The 18,313-nt window shown below is 40.0% G+C and overlaps 2 protein-coding genes and 4 non-coding genes across 55 annotated transcripts in view; 5 read left to right on the top strand and 1 right to left on the bottom strand.

The window, feature by feature from the left end:
- Positions 1-6,079, bottom strand: part of PBRM1 (polybromo 1) — a 120,547-nt gene extending 114,468 nt beyond the window's left edge. For 21 of the 50 annotated variants that reach the window (XM_069095495.1, XM_069095516.1, XM_069095518.1 and 18 more), the window contains exons 1-5: positions 5,866-6,078; positions 4,904-4,959; positions 3,735-3,811; positions 2,892-3,023; positions 223-375 (exon numbers count right to left, since the gene is read on the bottom strand). In XM_069095495.1, the coding sequence (XP_068951596.1) occupies positions 223-375; positions 2,892-2,939 (201 nt within the window). In that variant the 5' untranslated portion in view covers positions 2,940-3,023; positions 3,735-3,811; positions 4,904-4,959; positions 5,866-6,078. The other 29 variants (XM_069095503.1, XM_069095517.1, XM_069095527.1 and 26 more) reach the window with 16 other exon arrangements.
- A 150-nt stretch (positions 6,080-6,229) lies between these two features.
- GNL3 (G protein nucleolar 3) lies at positions 6,230-18,214 on the top strand. The gene is made up of 15 exons (XM_069095492.1): positions 6,230-6,361; positions 7,389-7,447; positions 7,939-8,076; positions 8,233-8,343; positions 11,214-11,297; positions 12,234-12,369; positions 13,147-13,253; positions 13,887-14,007; positions 14,817-14,904; positions 15,326-15,500; positions 15,905-16,047; positions 16,133-16,269; positions 16,365-16,534; positions 17,734-17,800; positions 17,887-18,214. Exons 1-15 carry the CDS (start codon positions 6,349-6,351, stop codon positions 17,985-17,987), a joined length of 1,650 nt encoding a protein of 549 aa, XP_068951593.1. The 5' UTR covers positions 6,230-6,348; the 3' UTR covers positions 17,988-18,214.
- LOC138167188 (small nucleolar RNA SNORD19) lies at positions 12,420-12,490 on the top strand. The gene has a single exon (XR_011169816.1). It is a non-coding gene; the product is annotated as a small nucleolar RNA SNORD19 (small nucleolar RNA).
- LOC138167191 (small nucleolar RNA SNORD19B) lies at positions 13,311-13,390 on the top strand. Its single transcript, XR_011169819.1, has one exon. It is a non-coding gene; the product is annotated as a small nucleolar RNA SNORD19B (small nucleolar RNA).
- On the top strand, positions 14,591-14,662 carry LOC138167189 (small nucleolar RNA SNORD19). The gene has a single exon (XR_011169817.1). It is a non-coding gene; the product is annotated as a small nucleolar RNA SNORD19 (small nucleolar RNA).
- On the top strand, positions 15,178-15,254 carry LOC138167190 (small nucleolar RNA SNORD69). Its single transcript, XR_011169818.1, has one exon. It is a non-coding gene; the product is annotated as a small nucleolar RNA SNORD69 (small nucleolar RNA).
- Positions 18,215-18,313: the final 99 nt, after the last annotated feature.

Raw genomic sequence — 18,313 nt, 5'->3', positions numbered from 1 at the left:
ATATTTTTGAAGTCTTTTGAGTGAATACATTATTTTTTAAAAGGAGGGAAAAAGCTCATATATCGCTAAACTTCCAATAAAATGAAGTTGAAACAATCTCTCCTGAGCAAAGGTGGGTAAAAAATAGTTCATGAGCCTATAACCTTCTCTATCATTCAAAGAGATGCAAAGAAGTCATGGAAAATGAAATTGGTTAAAAATGTCTGACCAAGGTTAACTTACCGGATCTACAGTTGGGAGATTAGAAAGCCGTCTCCTTTTCCTGCTGGGGCCTGGTGTTGGTACAGAGTGGTGACCATCATCAAAATCCCCACTGATGCTGCTGGAAGGAGATGTAGCCCTTCGTCTCTTGGAGCCCATTGAATCCAACTTCTTCTATAATAAAACAATTAGCAATGTTCTTATATTTAAATTTAGGACTTGGGAGCAAAGCCCTCTGGGGACCACTTGCTACCAAGCTTTTGATTCGTTTAAAACACATTATGGTAGTTGTACAAAGTTTAGCAAAACCCAAGTCATTCCACGGCAAGTTGCTGGGCTTTATTACTGAAAAGCCCCATTGTAAGAACAATGCTCTCAATCAAAGGCACACCAACTGCAGTGGGGCAGATATAGTAAAAGCTCATTAACTTGGACTTATTTAACCAAGGCTGAGCTAAGTTAACCCTAGGCAAATGAACAGCACATACATAATTATAAAAATCCAGGGGATATTTTATCTGCTTAAGAGGACTATTTTCTTTAAATTTAAAATTAAAAAAAAAAAGAGGACTTGAGTCCTCTAGTAATATCTATTTACATACCCCAAATCACTGAATTTTACCTTTTTATTCAAGCAGGATCTATGGAATTATCCACAGAAGTGCAGTTTGGCTTGCTATTCATACTTGGAAGTATCGAAACTGTACCTCTTTAAAAAGTCTATAATTCAGATTGATCTTCCTCATTGAGACCAAATTAGTAAGGTTTTACTGTATTCATGCATTCTGGAACTAAAGATTAAGAATCATTTGCCAAGAGGGCACAACCCAGGAATACAATGCTTAGTCTATAGTAAGGAGTCTAGAAACTAGCATTTTGCACAAGCTTTCCAAAAGGTTTTATGACTGTCATTCTCTAAGGAGATTAAGAATGTAGGCAAGGCATGTATCAAGAATGAAAGAACAGATGGAGAGCCCAAATGCTCCCATAGTGCTCTCAAGATGTTAAAAGGTGGCCTCTAGAATTTTCAGTGGATCCTCTGTGAAGGATTTATGGAGAGACATGGATAAGAATCACATAGGATCCAACAGAGACATGGGGTAGGCAAGTGGTAAGCTTATCAGTGTAGGTAGTGTACATATATCTAGGTATCTCTCCCTAATCTTTCCTTCTCTCTAAACAAAACCATATAAATGTTACCATTTAACAAGCAAACAAACCACTGGTACCATTGTTATGGTGCCAAAACCATGACAAATTAAATGATATCTAGAAGGTATTATAAACTGTTCCTGAGATTCTAGAACATGAATACAAGATCATGTTAAGAAAAACCATGACTTGGTTGCTTAAAACAAAAGTCAATTGTTTATGAATAAAATAAAAGGCAGTGACATCTAGTTACGAAAAGCTGAAAATCAACAACAGCTCGGTTGTTTTGTAGGCAGAAAACATCCTACTCTAAAATAAAACACTCTTCAAGATCACCAAGTTGTATGGCTAAAATTTAAATGATAAACTGTGCTGAGATCATCTCAAATCCAAATTCCTTCTGATAACTATATTCTTTTGCTATTTGTTTGCTGATGGGACTTTTACAGGCATGCCCCCACTTACGGCAATCTTCCAAAAGAAAACCAAAGCACAAATGCTGTATTTCACAAACACATTATATTATTATTTGTACTTATTGGGAAGTGAAATTGTATTGGTCTTTTTTTACTTCAGGCCTTAGGAATTGACCTTTGAGGGTCAATAAGTTTTACCAACTGTTTAATAATGGAAAATTCTAGTTAATGTTCATACTTGTAACAAATAACATGGTCATTTAGCATAATCTTTTACCCCTTATAGTCAGAAGAAATTAATAGCATTTGAATTTCTCCTTAACTTTCAGGGTTGTTGCTAGGTACCAGTCTCTAACATGGGAGTTGTAATTACTAACTGTATCTCTGCTAAAGATAGAAGAGACTAACAAAGTAAAAAGAGGGGTGGGGGGATGGGATGGGGGAATGTTTCATATTTGTATATTTAATTCAATTAGAAGATCCAAGTGTCAACTGAGATTCCAATGACCCTGTCCTAAAACTAAAGATTCTAGACCACTTATTCACATTTAATTTTCCTGTGAAACTAGGAAGAGTCAGAACATAAGGAGAAACACCCTGGTTGCCAATAACATTGGGGAAAAGTGCTATTAAAGTTTCTGCCAGGCTATGAGCCAAGCCTTCTACTGGGTTCTCATAGGAGCAGAAAGTAGGAATACAAATTATCAATTGAGGAAAAATGTGGGAGTCTCACAACTCCTCACCTGGATGAAAGTCTATACATTGAGTTGTTAATGTTTGTTTTATCTGTTCAAAGTGATTTGTGAAGGCATTTTAAAACATAACACAATAGTAGTGGTTCTAGTATACCAGGTCTACTATTAGTTGTGGAATTTTTAAATAGGCTAAAATGTATTTCTCATATATAGGCCAAGGATACAAAGTTTTAAAAAATCTGAAAAACTGTCAATACATTATAAAAATGATGAAATACTCTTGATACAATGCAATAACAGCAATCACATGAGTTTGATGAAAGTAAAGAAAGAGCTCATTAAACGAAAGATCAAAAATGAGCAGTAAAGGGTGAGCATGGGAAGACAGGAATAAAGGAAGTGGGTGTGTAAACGACTAGTAATTTACCAGATTTACCAGAGTACAACCAGCGCCTCGAAAAGCCAGTCTCCTCATAATGTCTGAAGGCCAAGTTAAGCTAGTGGGAGAAGGCAGAGCTTTAGAAGTGCTGAACCGGCAAAGGTGTTACTATATTCAAAACTGAAAGAGAAGAACAGAGACAGAAAAGGGAAAATAAAAAGGAAGGGTCAGAAGAAGTAAAAAGGAGTGAGAATAGATAGAAAGCATTTAAGTAGAACTGTTTAAGAGGGATACAATGGAAAATTGGAAAAAAGAATACGAGTTAACACCTATAAAACATATTCCTTCAAAAAGATTTTCTTCACAGAATAACTAAAAATCTTCAGTCACCTAAGAGGTGTTTGGATCTCAGTTTTTTAGCAACTGTCCTATTGTACTTTTTATGATATAACTATATAAATGTTTACAAAATGGTATTTAAAGCCTACACTTTAAAATATGGGGGGATGCCACTTAAGGACAGCTGCCAAACACTTATTTTCTGAGAATACTTTCTATAAGAATCTTCAAAAAACCATAAGTGTTTATGAAAAAACTATGTATGGAAATTAAATTTGTTTAAAAAGTTGCTATTTATTTATGTAGTTGAAAAAAAATTGGAACACGGCATCAGTGTTGTTCTCATGATTCAAAAGGGAAATTTTTGGAGCTCAGTTCTCAATGCTAAAACAGCCTTGACTGTAGTCATAAACTTGGAGGCTAAAAACAGTCTAGAACAGGCTAAGAGAGAAACATGCTAATGTCGTTTACCACCTGTTAGTAAGGACTGCATACCCTGGGGACAGGAAAACCTAGTACTATTTTGAATAGCTTGAAAATTTTTGAACTCACCTGAATAGCTATTAAAACTTGATATCCTTCAGAAGAAAATACAGTTATATTTTAGATACCTCATATGTCTCCAAAAGCTACAGAAGATAGTTAAAGACTTTTGAACCACTAAAACGTGACAAATCGTGCCTTACTGATTTTCTTATTCAAAGCATCTCTTCAGACAATACTCATCAATTATTTAAATAAGCATTTTTCTTAACAAAACAGATCTGAATAATTGTACTGACATCCTTGCAGAGCACAATAAATCAAGAATCATAATGAATATTCTCATGAAGTTCATGTGATTCTTAATGAGATTCATGCAAAACTTAACAATTTGCTTTTTTTCCAAAAAGGGTAGGCCTCAACGAATTACAAAGAAATGATAATGAATACCATTACTCTTATTTTTCCAAATACAACACACAGTAGGAAAAAAGATTCACCTGGGATGTGGGGAGTACAGATAAAATACTTGAATAGTAGAAAAGGTTATGGGGTAAGGTAAGAAGGGGAGGAGGCTAAATTGTCCAAATATAAGTAGATTATAACATAGATGAGTTTAAGAGTTTTACATTTTGAGGTTTTTTTTTACCCTTTCTGAGTTTCCTCTGTAGTACCTGTCAATACTCATTCTTTTGATTATTTTTCATAAGAGTAGTATCATAAGATATAATAAGAATTAATTGTTAGGAAGATCTGTGTTCAAATCTTTCCTCTAACATTTAACTACCAGCCAAATCGCTTATTGTCTCAGTGCTCTCAGGCAACTTCCTCAGACTCTAAGTGGCAAGCTCAGTTGTTGATCTGCATTAGTGAAGAGTTCGTTAGCTAGGACGGCCTTACACCAAAGAAACCAAAGGTCGGACCAATTAATAACAACAGCAATAACAATAATTGATAGTTTATATGTCACTATTTAAAATTGCATATGTTCTGTTAAAATATTTTGAGAAAAAGTAAAAGCCTATAGGAAAATGTAAAAAGAATTCAAGAAAAATCTATTGTTTCTGCAACGCTCTAAGTATATGTTGAAACAGCTGGCCAGAAAGTAAGGAGGAAAAAAAAATCCATCGTAAACCACTAGGATTTTAAGAGGCTAGTTTGTAAAGTGCAAAAAAAAAAAAAAAAAGCTGGGGAGAATTCTTGTTACAACATCCCCAAGAACAAAAACAAAAGGATACTGTAATGATGAGTGAAATTCAGAAGGTAAAGTGAAGGATTTGTGACACTGGACGAACTGGAGGAAACAACAAAAGAAAATTACTTGACACCATAAATAAAATGCCAGAACAAGGGACACGATACGGAAGTAGTCCTGAGCCCAACTGGTTATTAAGGAGGGAATTTCAAGAAGGTGGTGACGGGTTCTGTTTGGAACTCTGAACTTTCGCAGAATTTTAGCTTGCTTTCGCATCTCCTCTTTGTTTAGCAAGGTACAGAGGTGGGGCCGAAGGCTCCCCGGGAGACAGGTCCCCGGCGACCACTGACTGCGTCTCCCACCGCGGACGAGCCCCTCTGGAAGCGCCCCTGGGTGACCCCAGCAAGCATCGTCTGACAGCCCCCTGGCCCAAGCCCCAGGTCCCGGGCGGCCGCGATCCCGAGAAAACTGACATCTGGAGAGCAGGTGGAGGCTCCCCGAGCTCGGCAGAGCGGGACCCCCGAGGGCACGGCCCGTGGGTGCGGGGGTGCCGGGGGCTGCAAGGGGCTCTCCGGGCGGGACTCATCCCCATTTTACAGAGCCAGAAGACAGAGGCACCAGAGACGGACCGGGCCCAGGCGGCCGAACCGGAGAGAATAAGGGTGAGGGGCGTCGCAAAGAGTTAAGAAACTGAGGAACTTCGGGGGAGGAGGCATCTAAGTCGGCGGGGAGGCGGGAAGGGGGCCCTCTTGAATAGGGGAGAGACCCCCCGATCTCAGTGGGGGGGAGTGGGGGATGGGGGCCCCGTCCTCGGCGGGGGGCCTTGGAGGACGAGGGAAGCGGGCGGGCGGCAAGGGGCTCCCCGGCTTCGGCCCGGCTCCCGGGGGCCGGGAGGGCTCTCTGTCCCCGGGGCCGCCACACAAAGGGGCCCCCGTCCGAGAGGACCCGGCCTCGGCGGCCGCGGCCTCCTCGGCTGCCGCCGCTTCCCCGGAGCTCCGGCCTTACCCAGCTGCTCCGCCGCCTGCAGCCCCTGCCGCGGTCCCCGACCGCCGGCGCCGCGCCCCGTCCTGTGGCCGCCACGGCTAAGGCTGGCGCTGCCGCTGCTCGGCCCGCTCTTGCTCTCAGACCCTCTCGGCTCAGGTCCGATTCCGCTCCTGGTGCCGCCGCCGCCGCCGCCGCAAACCCAGCCTCACGGCCGCCAAGCGAGACCGGCCCCGCGCGACCGTGCGCGTGCGCGCGCCCTGGGATGAGGGGGGCAGGGCCGAGCAAGAGGGAGAGAAGGGCGCGGGGGCGCGAGCGGCTCCGAGAAGGAGCGAGCGCGAGCCCAGCCAGGTTCTGGCGCGGGGCGGGGCGGGGCGGGGCGGGGCAGGAGGCTCAGGCACAGGCGCGCTTTACGGCAGCGTCTTCACGTCGTGACGGCTCAGCGCTTCAGTCTGCACGTGGCGTCCGAGTCGGCCGGACGTGGGAGCTGCTTTCTCCTCCGCCACCATGAAGCGGCCTAGTAAGTGTTGGTTCTCGTGGTGGCGAGAGTTCTTGGGCCTCGAACGTCCGCCTTCTTGTTCGACATCTGGCCCCTGTAGCCTGCGGCGGTACTTGTTCCTCTGGAGCCCGGGGTGGGAGGTGGAGGGTGCGGGGAGCGGGCTGGGCAGAGCGCGGGACTCGGGCGGCCTTGGGCCTCGGAGGTTGGGGGTGCTGGAGAAGGCCGTGGAGCGGGAGGCCGGCTAAGCCCGGGCTCGAATCCGGCTCTCCGCCTTTTCCCCGGTGTGTGGCTTTAGACAAAGCGCGGACAGCAAGGAGGTGGGCCTGACGGGCGGGCTCCGGGCCGGCTGCGGCCCAAGGCCTGGGGAGAGGGGGGGGGGTTAGACTGCGCAGCTGTAGCAGCCTTGGCAGCGGATGGTGCGTTAGGCACCGGGGCAGTCCTGCCAAGACGGCAGCGCTACCATGATTTTACCTCTGTTAATGGGGAAGGAACATCCGACGTGGTCACAGAGCCCTCGTCCGTCCTCTCTGGACTAATGCTCGTTTTCAGTACTGCGTGCTGCTTGTGCAGAAATAAGTTTGTAAGCCCACAAGCCACCGGTATGGGACATCGGCAGATGAGTAGAATGAGAATTAGAATAAGTGGAGTGTAAAGTGCCGTGGAGTCACCCGAGCTATTCGTTTTTATTTGGGACGAAGAATGGCTTAATCAGGGCTCTTGAAGGATTGGGAGGAGGTTAGAGTTGATCGAATTATAGATGAGAAAGACTGCGTGAGGGAAGGCGTAGGGGTGGGAAAGTGGAAATTAGTCTAGTTTGTCTGGGTTTAGGGTCTCCCTAATTGAAAACAGATTTCTCAGAATTATAAATTAGTGCTTCGAGGTCTTTTCCTCGTAGCCATATAAGGTGGTCAGGAAGGACACGGGCTTTATGTCTTTGTTATAATTGCTGGCTCCATGTCCCCTAGTGCCTGTGATACATAAAAGAGGAGGGGATAGACCTTTAAGAGCCCTAGTTCTGACCTTATTATGAATTATTTTTTGTTCCTAGAATTAAAAAAAGCAAGTAAGCGAATGACATGTCATAAGCGGTTTAAAATCCAGAAAAAGGTGGGTCTTCTGCATAAGCTTTTGGAGATGTATTTAGGCAGAACTTCTTTAATCTACAACAGCTGAGCAACTAATGGGCTTGTAATTATCCACAGAAAGTGCTCTTGGCAGGCCATTTGAACTAGGTACTGGATTAAAAAAAAGCTTATAGGCATAAATTCCTATTGGCAAATATTCTCGTGGGGAGGGGAGAAATATAATTATATAATTTCTGATGTGAGAAAAAGCTTTGTTGGTCCAGTGTGTACATTGGGAATGGCAGTGATGCTGTCTGACCAGGTTTTATATGTGAAAGCTAGATGTTAATGAGGCTTCTCCTATCTTCAGACACTTTAAACTTGTTGCCTTAGTAAGAGTTCAGTGAATACCTTCAAAGTCCAGTTGTGTTTGGAATATGACTTGGAGCTTAGTGATATGATTTTAAAATTATTTTTATTAGAAAGCTATAACTGGAAATTTTTAAACCAAACTAAATGGCTTTATTAACATAGGTACGGGCGCATTACCGAAAAGTGAGGAAGGAAGCCAAGAAACGTGGTCGCAAAAAGCCAAAGAAAGATCCTGGTGTGCCCAACAGTGCCCCCTTCAAAGAGGCCATTCTTCGGGAAGCTGAGCAAAGAAAGCAGCAGGTAAGACTCAAGTCAGGAGGAGGTGGGGCTTTGCTCACTTTTGAGAGGCTTTATTCTTATGAAGATTGGAATAGACATTCTTTTTTAAAAGAAGTAATGAGAATAAGGTTAATGATCCTAAATTTTATTTTATTTTTTTTTGACCTGAGAGAACAGCTTGAAGAACTAAAACAGAAGCAGAAACTTAACAAACATAAGGAACAAGGACAGAAACGAAAACGGGATGAAGATAATGTTACTTCATCAAAGACAGAACCACCAGAAAAGGTAGGGCTGGCTTTATTTTTGAGGGGAGAGAGTTGGATTTGGGCTGACAGCACTCCTTCACCTTCTAGGTGGTGGGTATACGCATTATTTCTCCTCTTCAGATAGAGTTTGAGGACAGAGAGTTTCTTATTTTTGTCGTCCTCCTTACCCAGACTGGCATGGTGCTTTGCATATAACAGGGGTCTTATAAATGTTTTTTAAATTGAAACCACAAAGATGAAATGCAAGATGACAATGTGCAATATGTAATTTGTAACTTTTCATTTTGAACTTGCAACTCCCTTAAACCTTTTTCATTCCTAATAATAAAAAGTGTTTGTAAATGGGGGAAAAGTGGGCGGCCAGGTGGCTCAGCGAGTAAGAGCACCAGCTCCAGTGTTGGGATGACCTGGAGATCGAATCCCGGGCTCAGACACTCAGCACCACACCCAGAAATAACTGGCCCTGTAACCTTGAGCAAGTTACTTAACTCTGATTGCTTAATAAAAAAAAAAAATACGTAAATGGGGGAAAAGTGATTAAGCATTTGGGCTGGATAGTTGGTATCATAGTGAAATGATAAGAAATCCTGGCCTACTAAAAAGAAAGTTGATTCTGGACAGTCAGGATCTGGTTCAAATTCTGTTTCTTCCATTAGCTGTGAAACAAATGAATTCACTTGATTTTCCTGGGCTCCAGCTTCTTTATCCATAAAATGAAAGGGTTAAATCAGATGGCTTCTGAGGTCTCCTCCAGCTATATCCTATGAACTACTGATTCAACTGCTTTCACATCTTTATGGGAATGCTTTCTTTATACATGCATTGAGGATACTTTTGATGAAAATAAGATCAAATTGGTTTTCACAAACATTTCTAAAAGCAGTTAGTTGGCAGAGTGGATAGAGCACTGGACCTGGAGTCAGAAAGACCTGAATTCAGATCTCATCTCAGAAATTTCCTAGGTGTGTAACCCTGAGCAAATCTGTAAAAAGGAATACAATAGCACCGACCTCCCAGGGTTGTGAAGATCAAATGTGATACCTGTACAAGTTCTTGGCACATAGTAGGTGTTATATAGATGTTTAAACCCTTTCCTTTCCTACAACAAAGTATGTGTAGGCATCTAGTTGACTGAGTAGTACAAAGCCTTAGTGTAATTTCTATTTTCCAGTAAGGAGACTTTCCTGCATAGGTGAAGAACAAATATATTTCCTTGAAAGATAAGAGATAACTCAGTTGATCATTAATGCTGATCACAAAATAAAGATGCATCTATTTTCACCAAAGGTGGTTACCATTGTCAGGAAAGATGGTCTTACAGAGGGACCAGATGGAAGAAGGATTTCCTGTGCATTAGAGATTTTTGTGTTTTTTTGGGGGGGTCAGACCTTTTTGACATTTTATGTAAGGACCCTTGTAAGATAAATGTCTTTAAATGCATAAAATATACAGGCTTACAAAGGAAGCCAATTATATCAAAATAAAGATACAATTTTTTTTTTCATTAATATTCATGGACTCCTTGCAGGTTGTCTCTAGACCTCCCAGGTCAAGAGTCCCTGAACCTAGATGGTAAGGTCTTCCAGATTATAGTGTTTTTTTCCTGATATTGTGATCAGGCATCAGAACAATGTAAGGTCTCCTTGGTGAGCTCAACAATTGATCAGAAGTTAGCCTAACAGTCCCCATGGAAAATGCCTGCTTTCTGTACTCTGACATATAATTGGGTGGCCAGACGATTGCTGGTTTTTTTTTTCTTTTTTTTTTCTCCTATGAAGTTTTTTTTTTTTTAATTTTAAAGCAATTGGGGTTAAGTAACTTGCTCAAGGTTACATGGCCAGTTATTTCTGGGTGTGGTACTAAGTATCAGAGCCCGGATTCGATCCCAGGTCATCCTGACACTGGGGCTGGTGCTCTTACTCACTGAGCCACCTGGCCGCCCCTGTCCTATGAAGTTTTAATACATTTATATATGTTAGAAGCTTCAGGGATGAAATACTGGACATATAGTTAAGGAATCCCACCTCAGTCTCGATTTATAACTGTGTGACTCATGGGAAGTCCTTTCTCTGAGCCTTAGTTTTCTCAGTCTGTAAAATGGAGGTTATGATAGCACTTACCTCAGGGTTGTTAAGATCAAATGTGATAATGTATGTATGAAGTGTACTTTGCCAGATATGAGGCTCTAGATAAATATGAGGATTTATTATTTTTTATTATTTAGAACATTATGGTAAGCCCAGAATTAAAAACTAGAAATGAGCCATATAACATTTGGCAAATTATACAACAGTTCTAAGTTGATCCCTACAACAAAAACCCATCTTTTAGGTGGTTTTCCAGTAGCAAATTTTAATACCACAGCATCCAGAGAATTGAAATTGTCTATGAGCTCCCTTTGTATCTCAGTGCCTGGAATGTAATAGATGTTTTTATAAATGCTTGTTGATTAGCTATAAGAGGGCAGTGGAGATATGGTGAAGGTAAATAAGCTGCAACCTGTTTTTCATCATCTTGTGTATCAGAAGTGATATGAGAAACCATTAGGAAATAACATGATTAGAGAAGAATATGGGCTGATTAGCAAGAGCAAGGATTAAGTAGTAGTTGTGTAATGTGGACTAACCTAGGCGGCTTCAGCAGAGGGTCTGTAGGAGAACATGGTGAGAAAGAATCACATGAGACAAGGATTGATGGCCTTTTGGACTGTTGGAGAGAATGCTCACTGAGATTCCATATCGATACTTCATACAGGGTTCACCATGACGTTATTAGAAGAATAGTAACATGCAGGAGTAAAAATGATCAGCCTTTTCATTTTGGTTTTTTTTTTCCTGTATAATTGTTCAAAATTCTGATTTTTATCCTGTTTTTCTCTTTGTCATTTAGGAATTTGTGAGAAGAAAAGCAAAGCTATCTTGCAGGACAGTCAAGCAAGGTTCAAAGAAAACATTTTGTAGAGAACTTCAAAAGGTATTTTTCCCAGCAGGGGCCAGTTTTCCCTCCTAATCATTACATTAAAAGTGACTTTTAAAGGTTCATAGAATCATACATGTAACTAGAAGGGGCTTTCAACTTGCCTATACTTAAAAGACTAGAGAGGCATACTCCTTTCTTGTGCCTGTTTCCTTGATTCATAAAATGGGGCTGATATTTGTTCCTCTTGACCTTTATAGAGGTTAAGTAAAGGAAGTAAATTTATTTTTTCCTTTCTAAGTTACCCACCATGTAGGTAGCTTTATAATTTCTTTGTTCTTTACTTTCCATCAAGATCAGGAGGAAAAACCCTTCAGTACTTGAGAATCTTCCTATTTCTAGGTTTTCCTAATTGAGTAGCTGTTTTCTTGACTGATATTTAAAAAGATAATATTTTTACTGGCTTCTGTGGCATGGGAAAGAGGTGAAAAGCGTTCATAACTGATGGGATATCCAAATATTTATGGTATGAATAAATTCTTCACCTACCCAATTAGAGTCATCTTATATGGAGAGTTAAGTCAGTAAGGGATGGAAAATTGAGAAAACTGAAAATGCTGTTGTAATTTAGAGAGAAAAGGTTAGAAGAGCAGCTCTCTATTAAGCATATTATAGCTAATTTCTTTAGAACCCATTTTTTTTTAGTTGAAGTATACTTTTTAAACTCAGAATGCATTAGAAGTCTGATGTGGCAGTCAAAAAATGATGTGATTTTAGGCCATAATCACATGAATGGAAAGGTCTGGCTATATTTCTACAGTTGGTCTATTATTTGCTTCTGGTATCTCATTTTAATAAGAACATTTGTCAAACTAGATCGACTGAAGGAAGGTGACTAGACTGGTAAAGGAACTGGGGGTGGTGCTGTTGAAAATAAGGTTTGAGTGTATTGCCCTCCAGGCATTTGTGTATTTCTAGTCTTTGTTCCTGTAGGTGATTGAGGCCTCAGATGTTTTGCTGGAAGTTTTGGATGCGAGAGATCCCTTAGGTTGTAGATGTCCCCAAGTGGAACAAGTCATTATGAAGACTGGAGGAAACAAAAAACTATTGCTTGTCTTGAATAAAACAGGTAAGCCATAGATTTGCTCGTTAAAAATGACCTTTATATCTTCTAGATGTGAAGTATGAGGAGAAAACACAGTCTGAAATATCATTGAAGACTATATTCCAACTCTGACTTCAGCCTAGGCAAATGTTCATTCTTTCTAGTTTCCAAAGATGATACCACCCAACATCCTGGTAGTGTTTAGTTTTTGGCATGATGATGCTTACAGACTTTGTATTCTAAGTATATGTTAACCTGATTTATTTATTTTTTCCTCTGTAGAGGTAATTTTCTTGACTAGATAGATTGTCCAGGTCAGGGATAACCTGCACCTATTTTATCCTTATCACTTAGATTGCATTTTAGTAGAGCTCAGTAAATGGTTGTGGATGGTATGTGAATTCTCCATGTCTTCTTGGTGTTGAAAATTGTCTAAGAGCTTGGACAAACTTCAACCAAAATACTTCTTAGAAATCACTAAGTGGCTGCCATGGCCGGGACGGGGTAGAACATTTGGAGCTCAAGGGATTATGGAATTGAATTTTGTAAACTAAAAGTAAATACATTTTAAAAAAGAAAAAAACTACTAAATTTTTTTTTTAGAAAATCAGGTATCTGACACTTTTAACCCAAATTAACCTGGGACACAGGTCTTAAATTATTCTTAGGAGTAAAGGCCTAAAATCATTATCTAAGGATGGTACCAAGGTCAGAATCTAGGTAAGGGTAATAAATCTCATGGCAAACATATGTCTTGACAGCTCCCAAATTTTAGCGAGTAAATTTTCTTACCGCTTACAGATCTGGTGCCAAAGGAAAACTTGAATAAATGGGTCCATTGTTTAAAGAAGGAATTCCCAACAGTTGTTTTTAGAGCCTCAGCATTTGGAAAAGAAAAGATAAAAATGGTAAGGGTACCTTTTTGTAATGTTGGGAAGATCTTCAGTTCTCTGCCTTAATTGTTGTTTGGGTTGAAATGTGATGAACATTGAAAACTTGATGGAATTGTGAAGATTACAAGATCCAACTCTGATTTCACCCAAAGAAATGAAGATTAGAGAAATTCTGATTTCTGTCCAAAACTGTCAAGTTCTTGAACCTAATTGAGATAGGTTGTTCAATTCTTCAGTGTATTATTTTGAGGTGGAGAGGGAGTGGTGTGTGTATCATGTGTTGGAGAATTAAGTGCCTTCTGTGTGGCAGACACTGCTAAAGTCCTTTAAATGCCTATTACTGTGCTAAGTACTGAGGAAACAAGTTAAATGTACAAATATTTGATCCTCCCAACCACTTGGTGGGTTGGTTCTGTTATCCCAATTTCACAGTTGAGGAAGCTAAGTGACTTACTCAGGGTCACACAGCTAGCAGGTGTCTGAGGCTGATTTTGTATGCAGAGCTGCCTGGCTCTAGACCTAGTGTTCTGTCCACTGCATCACTTTTATGTCTAGGTATCTTTTTTTTCCTTGCCTAGAATGTTTACCATTCTAGACTAGAGAGATTTAACAACTCAAGAAGGTAACTAACTTGTTTGAACTTTGAAGCCAGGGAAGAAGAAGCTGGACCTCAGCAGGCATGGCACGTGCTTGGGTGGAAATAGCCTTTTGACACTCCTCAGTAATTTTTGCAAGACTCAAAAAAAGGCTATTCAAGTTGGTGTGATTGGTGAGTTTATGTAATTATAACTTGCAACTTTTCCATGGAAATTAATATCAATTAAGGAAAAAAACCAAATATTTTGCTTTTAAAAAAACAAAGGCTGGGGGTAGGGGGAAATACTTGGAAAGTTAACATTCACAGTGTAGATGTGAATTAGTAGTTTCGTGTAACATTCCTTGTTTAGTTTGAAAAACCAAACCCATTTGGTACCTCAAAAAAAACCTTAATAATGGAAATTGACTTAATCTGCCTTATTTTTTAAAAATCAATTACTGCTGCCCCTCTGGATCCTCTACCTCTACAGAGGAGTTGGGATGGGGTTTTTATTTCTTCTTCTCTTAGTAATTTTGCAGCATTTTGATTGTTTTTGTGGTTCTTTCCATTGACGTTGTAGTCATTGTGTATTTTGTTTTCTAGTTCTTACCTCACTCATGTAAATCTTTCTATGCTTCTGTTTTCATCTATTCCATTATATTCCATTATATTCATGTTCTTTGCTACCACAAAAAGTACTGCTGCTCCTTTGGGCTTTAAGACTAGTGTTAGAATATTTGGGTCAATGAGTATCTGTCCTGCCCATTGTTTGAGTGAGAAATGAAGATAAAAGTGATCTTACTGTTAAAGTGAAGATAAGAGATCCAACTCTGATCTCACTCTGAACGGGATTCTCCAGGTAGCCATCAAAATGTCCAGTTTTATTTCATACTTCAGAAGATGTTTTAGTCAGTGTGAGTATTTTGTACACAAATGCAGAATTTCCGATTAGTTATTTACATGGTAAATAATGACATGTTTATGTTTCTTTCCATTTGAAGGTTTCCCAAATGTGGGCAAAAGCAGCCTAATCAATAGTTTAAAACAAGCATATGTGTGTCCTACTGGACCAGCCATGGGTCTTACAAGGTAAGTGTCTGAAGAGCGTGAGAGATACTGGGGATTTTCCACGAAGTTGCAGCTTTTTTGGTGTGTTCTTTTAAACTGGACATGATTAAGGGCGTCCCAATTTTTCATTCCAGAGTTTTAGTTAAAGGGAGATTTCCTCATGGCTTTGGGAGAACCTGTACTCCTTTGTCAGTTTTTCTGGTTACAGAAACACCAGAAGGCATGCTATATTTTCCCTATAAATGAGGTTTCGTTTTCTGTGTGAAAATATTTATGGGTTTCAAATGTCATCCACACATGAAGCATGTGATGACAGACTGGATCTGATGTTCTGTGTTGAACTTATTCAATCCAACCCTGAGCTTCATGTTTGCTTAGCTTCTCTTTATCTCTTAATTCTTTGAAGGTTTTAAAGTTTTTGCCCATTGATGTTCTTCTTTAGATGTATGCAAACTGTCCATCTTGACAAGAGGATCACCATGCTGGATAGTCCAAGTGTTATTGCATCTCCTTCTAACTCTGCAGTTGCTCTTGCTTTGAGAAGTGCCACAAATGCTGACAAAAGAGAACTGCTTGATTCAGTAACTGCAGTCGTGGAACACTGTAACAAACAGCAGGTAATAGAGGCTTTTCCAGTTTTTCTTGCATCTTCATGAGGCTCTGCTTTTATTCAGAGTTCTTGAATAGTAATATAATGCAGCCGGAGATAGATGTTCTTGGAACCACTTGATTGAAGACAGAGTTGGTTTGTTTACTAGATGAGAATTTATTCAGTAATTTTGTTGTTTTTTTTCTCCTGACACTGAAAAGGCTCTCTTCATTTGTAAGGAAATGAATAACAGGGCTGTTTGACAGTCCTGTGTAACCAGATAGTGCAGTTCCTATCCAGTCATTTCCTTTTGTCTTGCATACCTGCATATCTAATGATATTGTACTTGGTTGGTTTTAACAACATTGCCACCATATAACTTGACAAAACTTAAGCTGAATCAGATAGAGATGACTCACTTTCTTGTTTCAGCTAATGTTACGATACAACATCCCAAGCTATAGAGATTCTCAAGAATTCCTGACTCTGCTAGCACAGAAGAAAGGGATGGTGCAGAAAGGTGGCCTACCCAAAGTGGAGGAGGCGGCTAAACTGTTCTGGTCTCATTGGACTGGGTAAAGGCTTTATTCCCACTATTGAAAATATTTTTAGTGTTGTATTGGATTAGCTATTAATTTTTAATCTTTTTTTCCATACTAGCCCCAAAATGAGTTACTATTGTCAGGCTCCTCCATCATTGACTCTTTCTCCGCATCTTACTGAGAGTATTATAGGAGATATGCAGCAGGGTCTTAATCTAGAGGAGCTAGAAAAACACAACCTGGATGCCATTAAAGGTTAGTAAGAACCTATGTTTTCTTGTGTTTTTGTTTTGTTTTGTTTTTAGATTTCATGCTAATCTGTTAAAGATTAATTAGATTTCTTTTCCTAGCCATCAGGTGTCCCAGGTTGTCAAGTAGCCTGCTATTTGAATGTTCCGGTCTGACTGATGGTATAACAGAAGAGAGGGACCTGCCTGAGGAATCTCTGAGACAGGAAGAGGAGGAGGATTTTCTATGTGAAGAGGAAGAGGATGAGGACAGGGATGATGAAAATGTTGATGTAAGATTGGTTTTAGAAGTCCTTCAGGTTTTAAGCAATCAGTAGAAACCCACTCAAGTATTTCTAAGATCCTTCAATGTCACCTTTGGAATTTTAAGATTCCAAAGAAAAGGGAATCTAGCTTTGTTATGTATCTTACATGGAATGAGAGAAGATGCATGAAAGATATTGTAGCTGTGGGCAGTGATGGGAAGATTTGTCTTTGCCACTTATCCACTGGGACACCCAAATAAGAGCCCTTGGTCCCTTCCATTTGCAAAATGAAGAAACTAGATTATAGAGTACCAGAAGAAGCTATCTAGTTTAGGAGTTTTTAGCCTAGGGTATTTGGATACATCTCAGGGCATCCATGAACTTGGATGAGGGGAAAAAATATTTTTCTGATCTATAACTGAAATTGAACGTTTTGTTAACTTAATAAGCATAGGCAACAAAGGTATTCTGAAAAGGGGTCCTCACCTCAGCCTTCACCAGACTGCAAAAACTTTTGATTTTTAGTTTACTCTCAATATGATGTACTATACTGAGATCATCAAATCATTACTCAAAGACCTCCATACCCCGATACTTTTTTCCAAGGTGGCCTATCTTCTTTTGGAGATGGTTCTTGCTTCTGTTTCTCCATTTCTTTTAGAAGAAATACTTGAATATAGCTGTTTGGGTGTTCCCTAAGCAAGCCTTAACTTTGTCAGACCAAGCCTCCCAGTTCCTAAAGCCGTGATCTCAAGGTCTTTCCCTTTTCTGGTTGGTCTCTTACTGTCAACACTCTCTTAAGACATGGCACCATCGCTGGAGAGGTAGGAGGACTGCCTCCAGCTAGGCTGTCACCTTTTTAAACAACACTTGTTCTGGCAGCAAAGTTGGCGTTTACTTTGGGGACAGTTTTACCACTTGTTGATTCATTGAGTTTCCTCCACTTAACTTTTTGAATTGTGGAAATTATACAGACAGATCAAATAATTATTAGCTGTTCTACTCTAGGTAGAAAAATTCTACTCTAGGTGATGTCTAGATAATTGAAATTCTCAATCATATTTCTGTCTAAAACTTGTGTACCTCAAACTTCTCTCTAACCTTTTGAACAAAGTGCCTTTCTGGAGTCATAATCATCTTAATCTTTTTAAAATTTCTCCCCTTCCCAGTATTACAAGCTCCACTGAGAAGGATCAATTGAACCTTTACTATGTATTTCCTCACAGGAAAGGAGCAGGTTAGGAGCCAAAAGATTTAAAGTTGAAGAACCAATGGAAGAAGAGCTCCAACCAGGTATGTCGAGAGCTAATGGGTCCTACATTTTGGAATACCAGGATTTGGTAGACATTTTCACCATGGTGTTCTCTCTCTTTATGAAGGTAAAGAGTTTGGTGCTGGAGCAAAAGAAAAGTCTTTTCATGTGGATAAGATGATGCAAGAAGATGATGACACTTACAATTTTAATACAGATTATGTATAATGAAACCTAGTCCCTTATGAATTTCCTGAATTGTTGTTAACTTGATTGCTGAATTATCTCGATACAAGATATTATGTATTACTGCAGCAAAACTGGATATGGCATGACAAACATGTACAGTAATTATTTGTAAATATGTAAAACTTTTGGACAGATGTGTAGCAGATGGGATGTCTTTTTTTTTTCTCCCAAAAATGAACTAATGAAAGACGGTACTTGTCATAAAATACTTTGTCACTGCTGACTTATTTATTTGTGTCATTTGGGCTTCATAATGGTATCCTGAGGCATTATCCCCATTTTACAAATCGAGAAATTGGAGTTCA

The sequence above is a fragment of the Petaurus breviceps genome, unplaced genomic scaffold (genome assembly GCF_028583685.1).
Source record: "Petaurus breviceps papuanus isolate PSGF00001 unplaced genomic scaffold, PetGlider_PUasm1.0 227, whole genome shotgun sequence".
NCBI lineage: Eukaryota > Metazoa > Chordata > Mammalia > Diprotodontia > Petauridae > Petaurus > Petaurus breviceps.
The sequence above is the reverse complement of the archived record's forward strand: the minus strand, read 5'-3'. Positions and strand labels throughout refer to the sequence as shown.

Bases quoted from the DNA above. Each gene is read 5' to 3' on its own strand.
- GNL3 (XM_069095492.1), top strand. The intron at 8,344-11,213 runs GTAGGGCTGGCT...TTTGTCATTTAG, and splicing joins AGACAGAACCACCAGAAAAG to GAATTTGTGAGAAGAAAAGC. The intron at 16,270-16,364 runs GTTAGTAAGAAC...TTCTTTTCCTAG, and splicing joins CAACCTGGATGCCATTAAAG to CCATCAGGTGTCCCAGGTTG.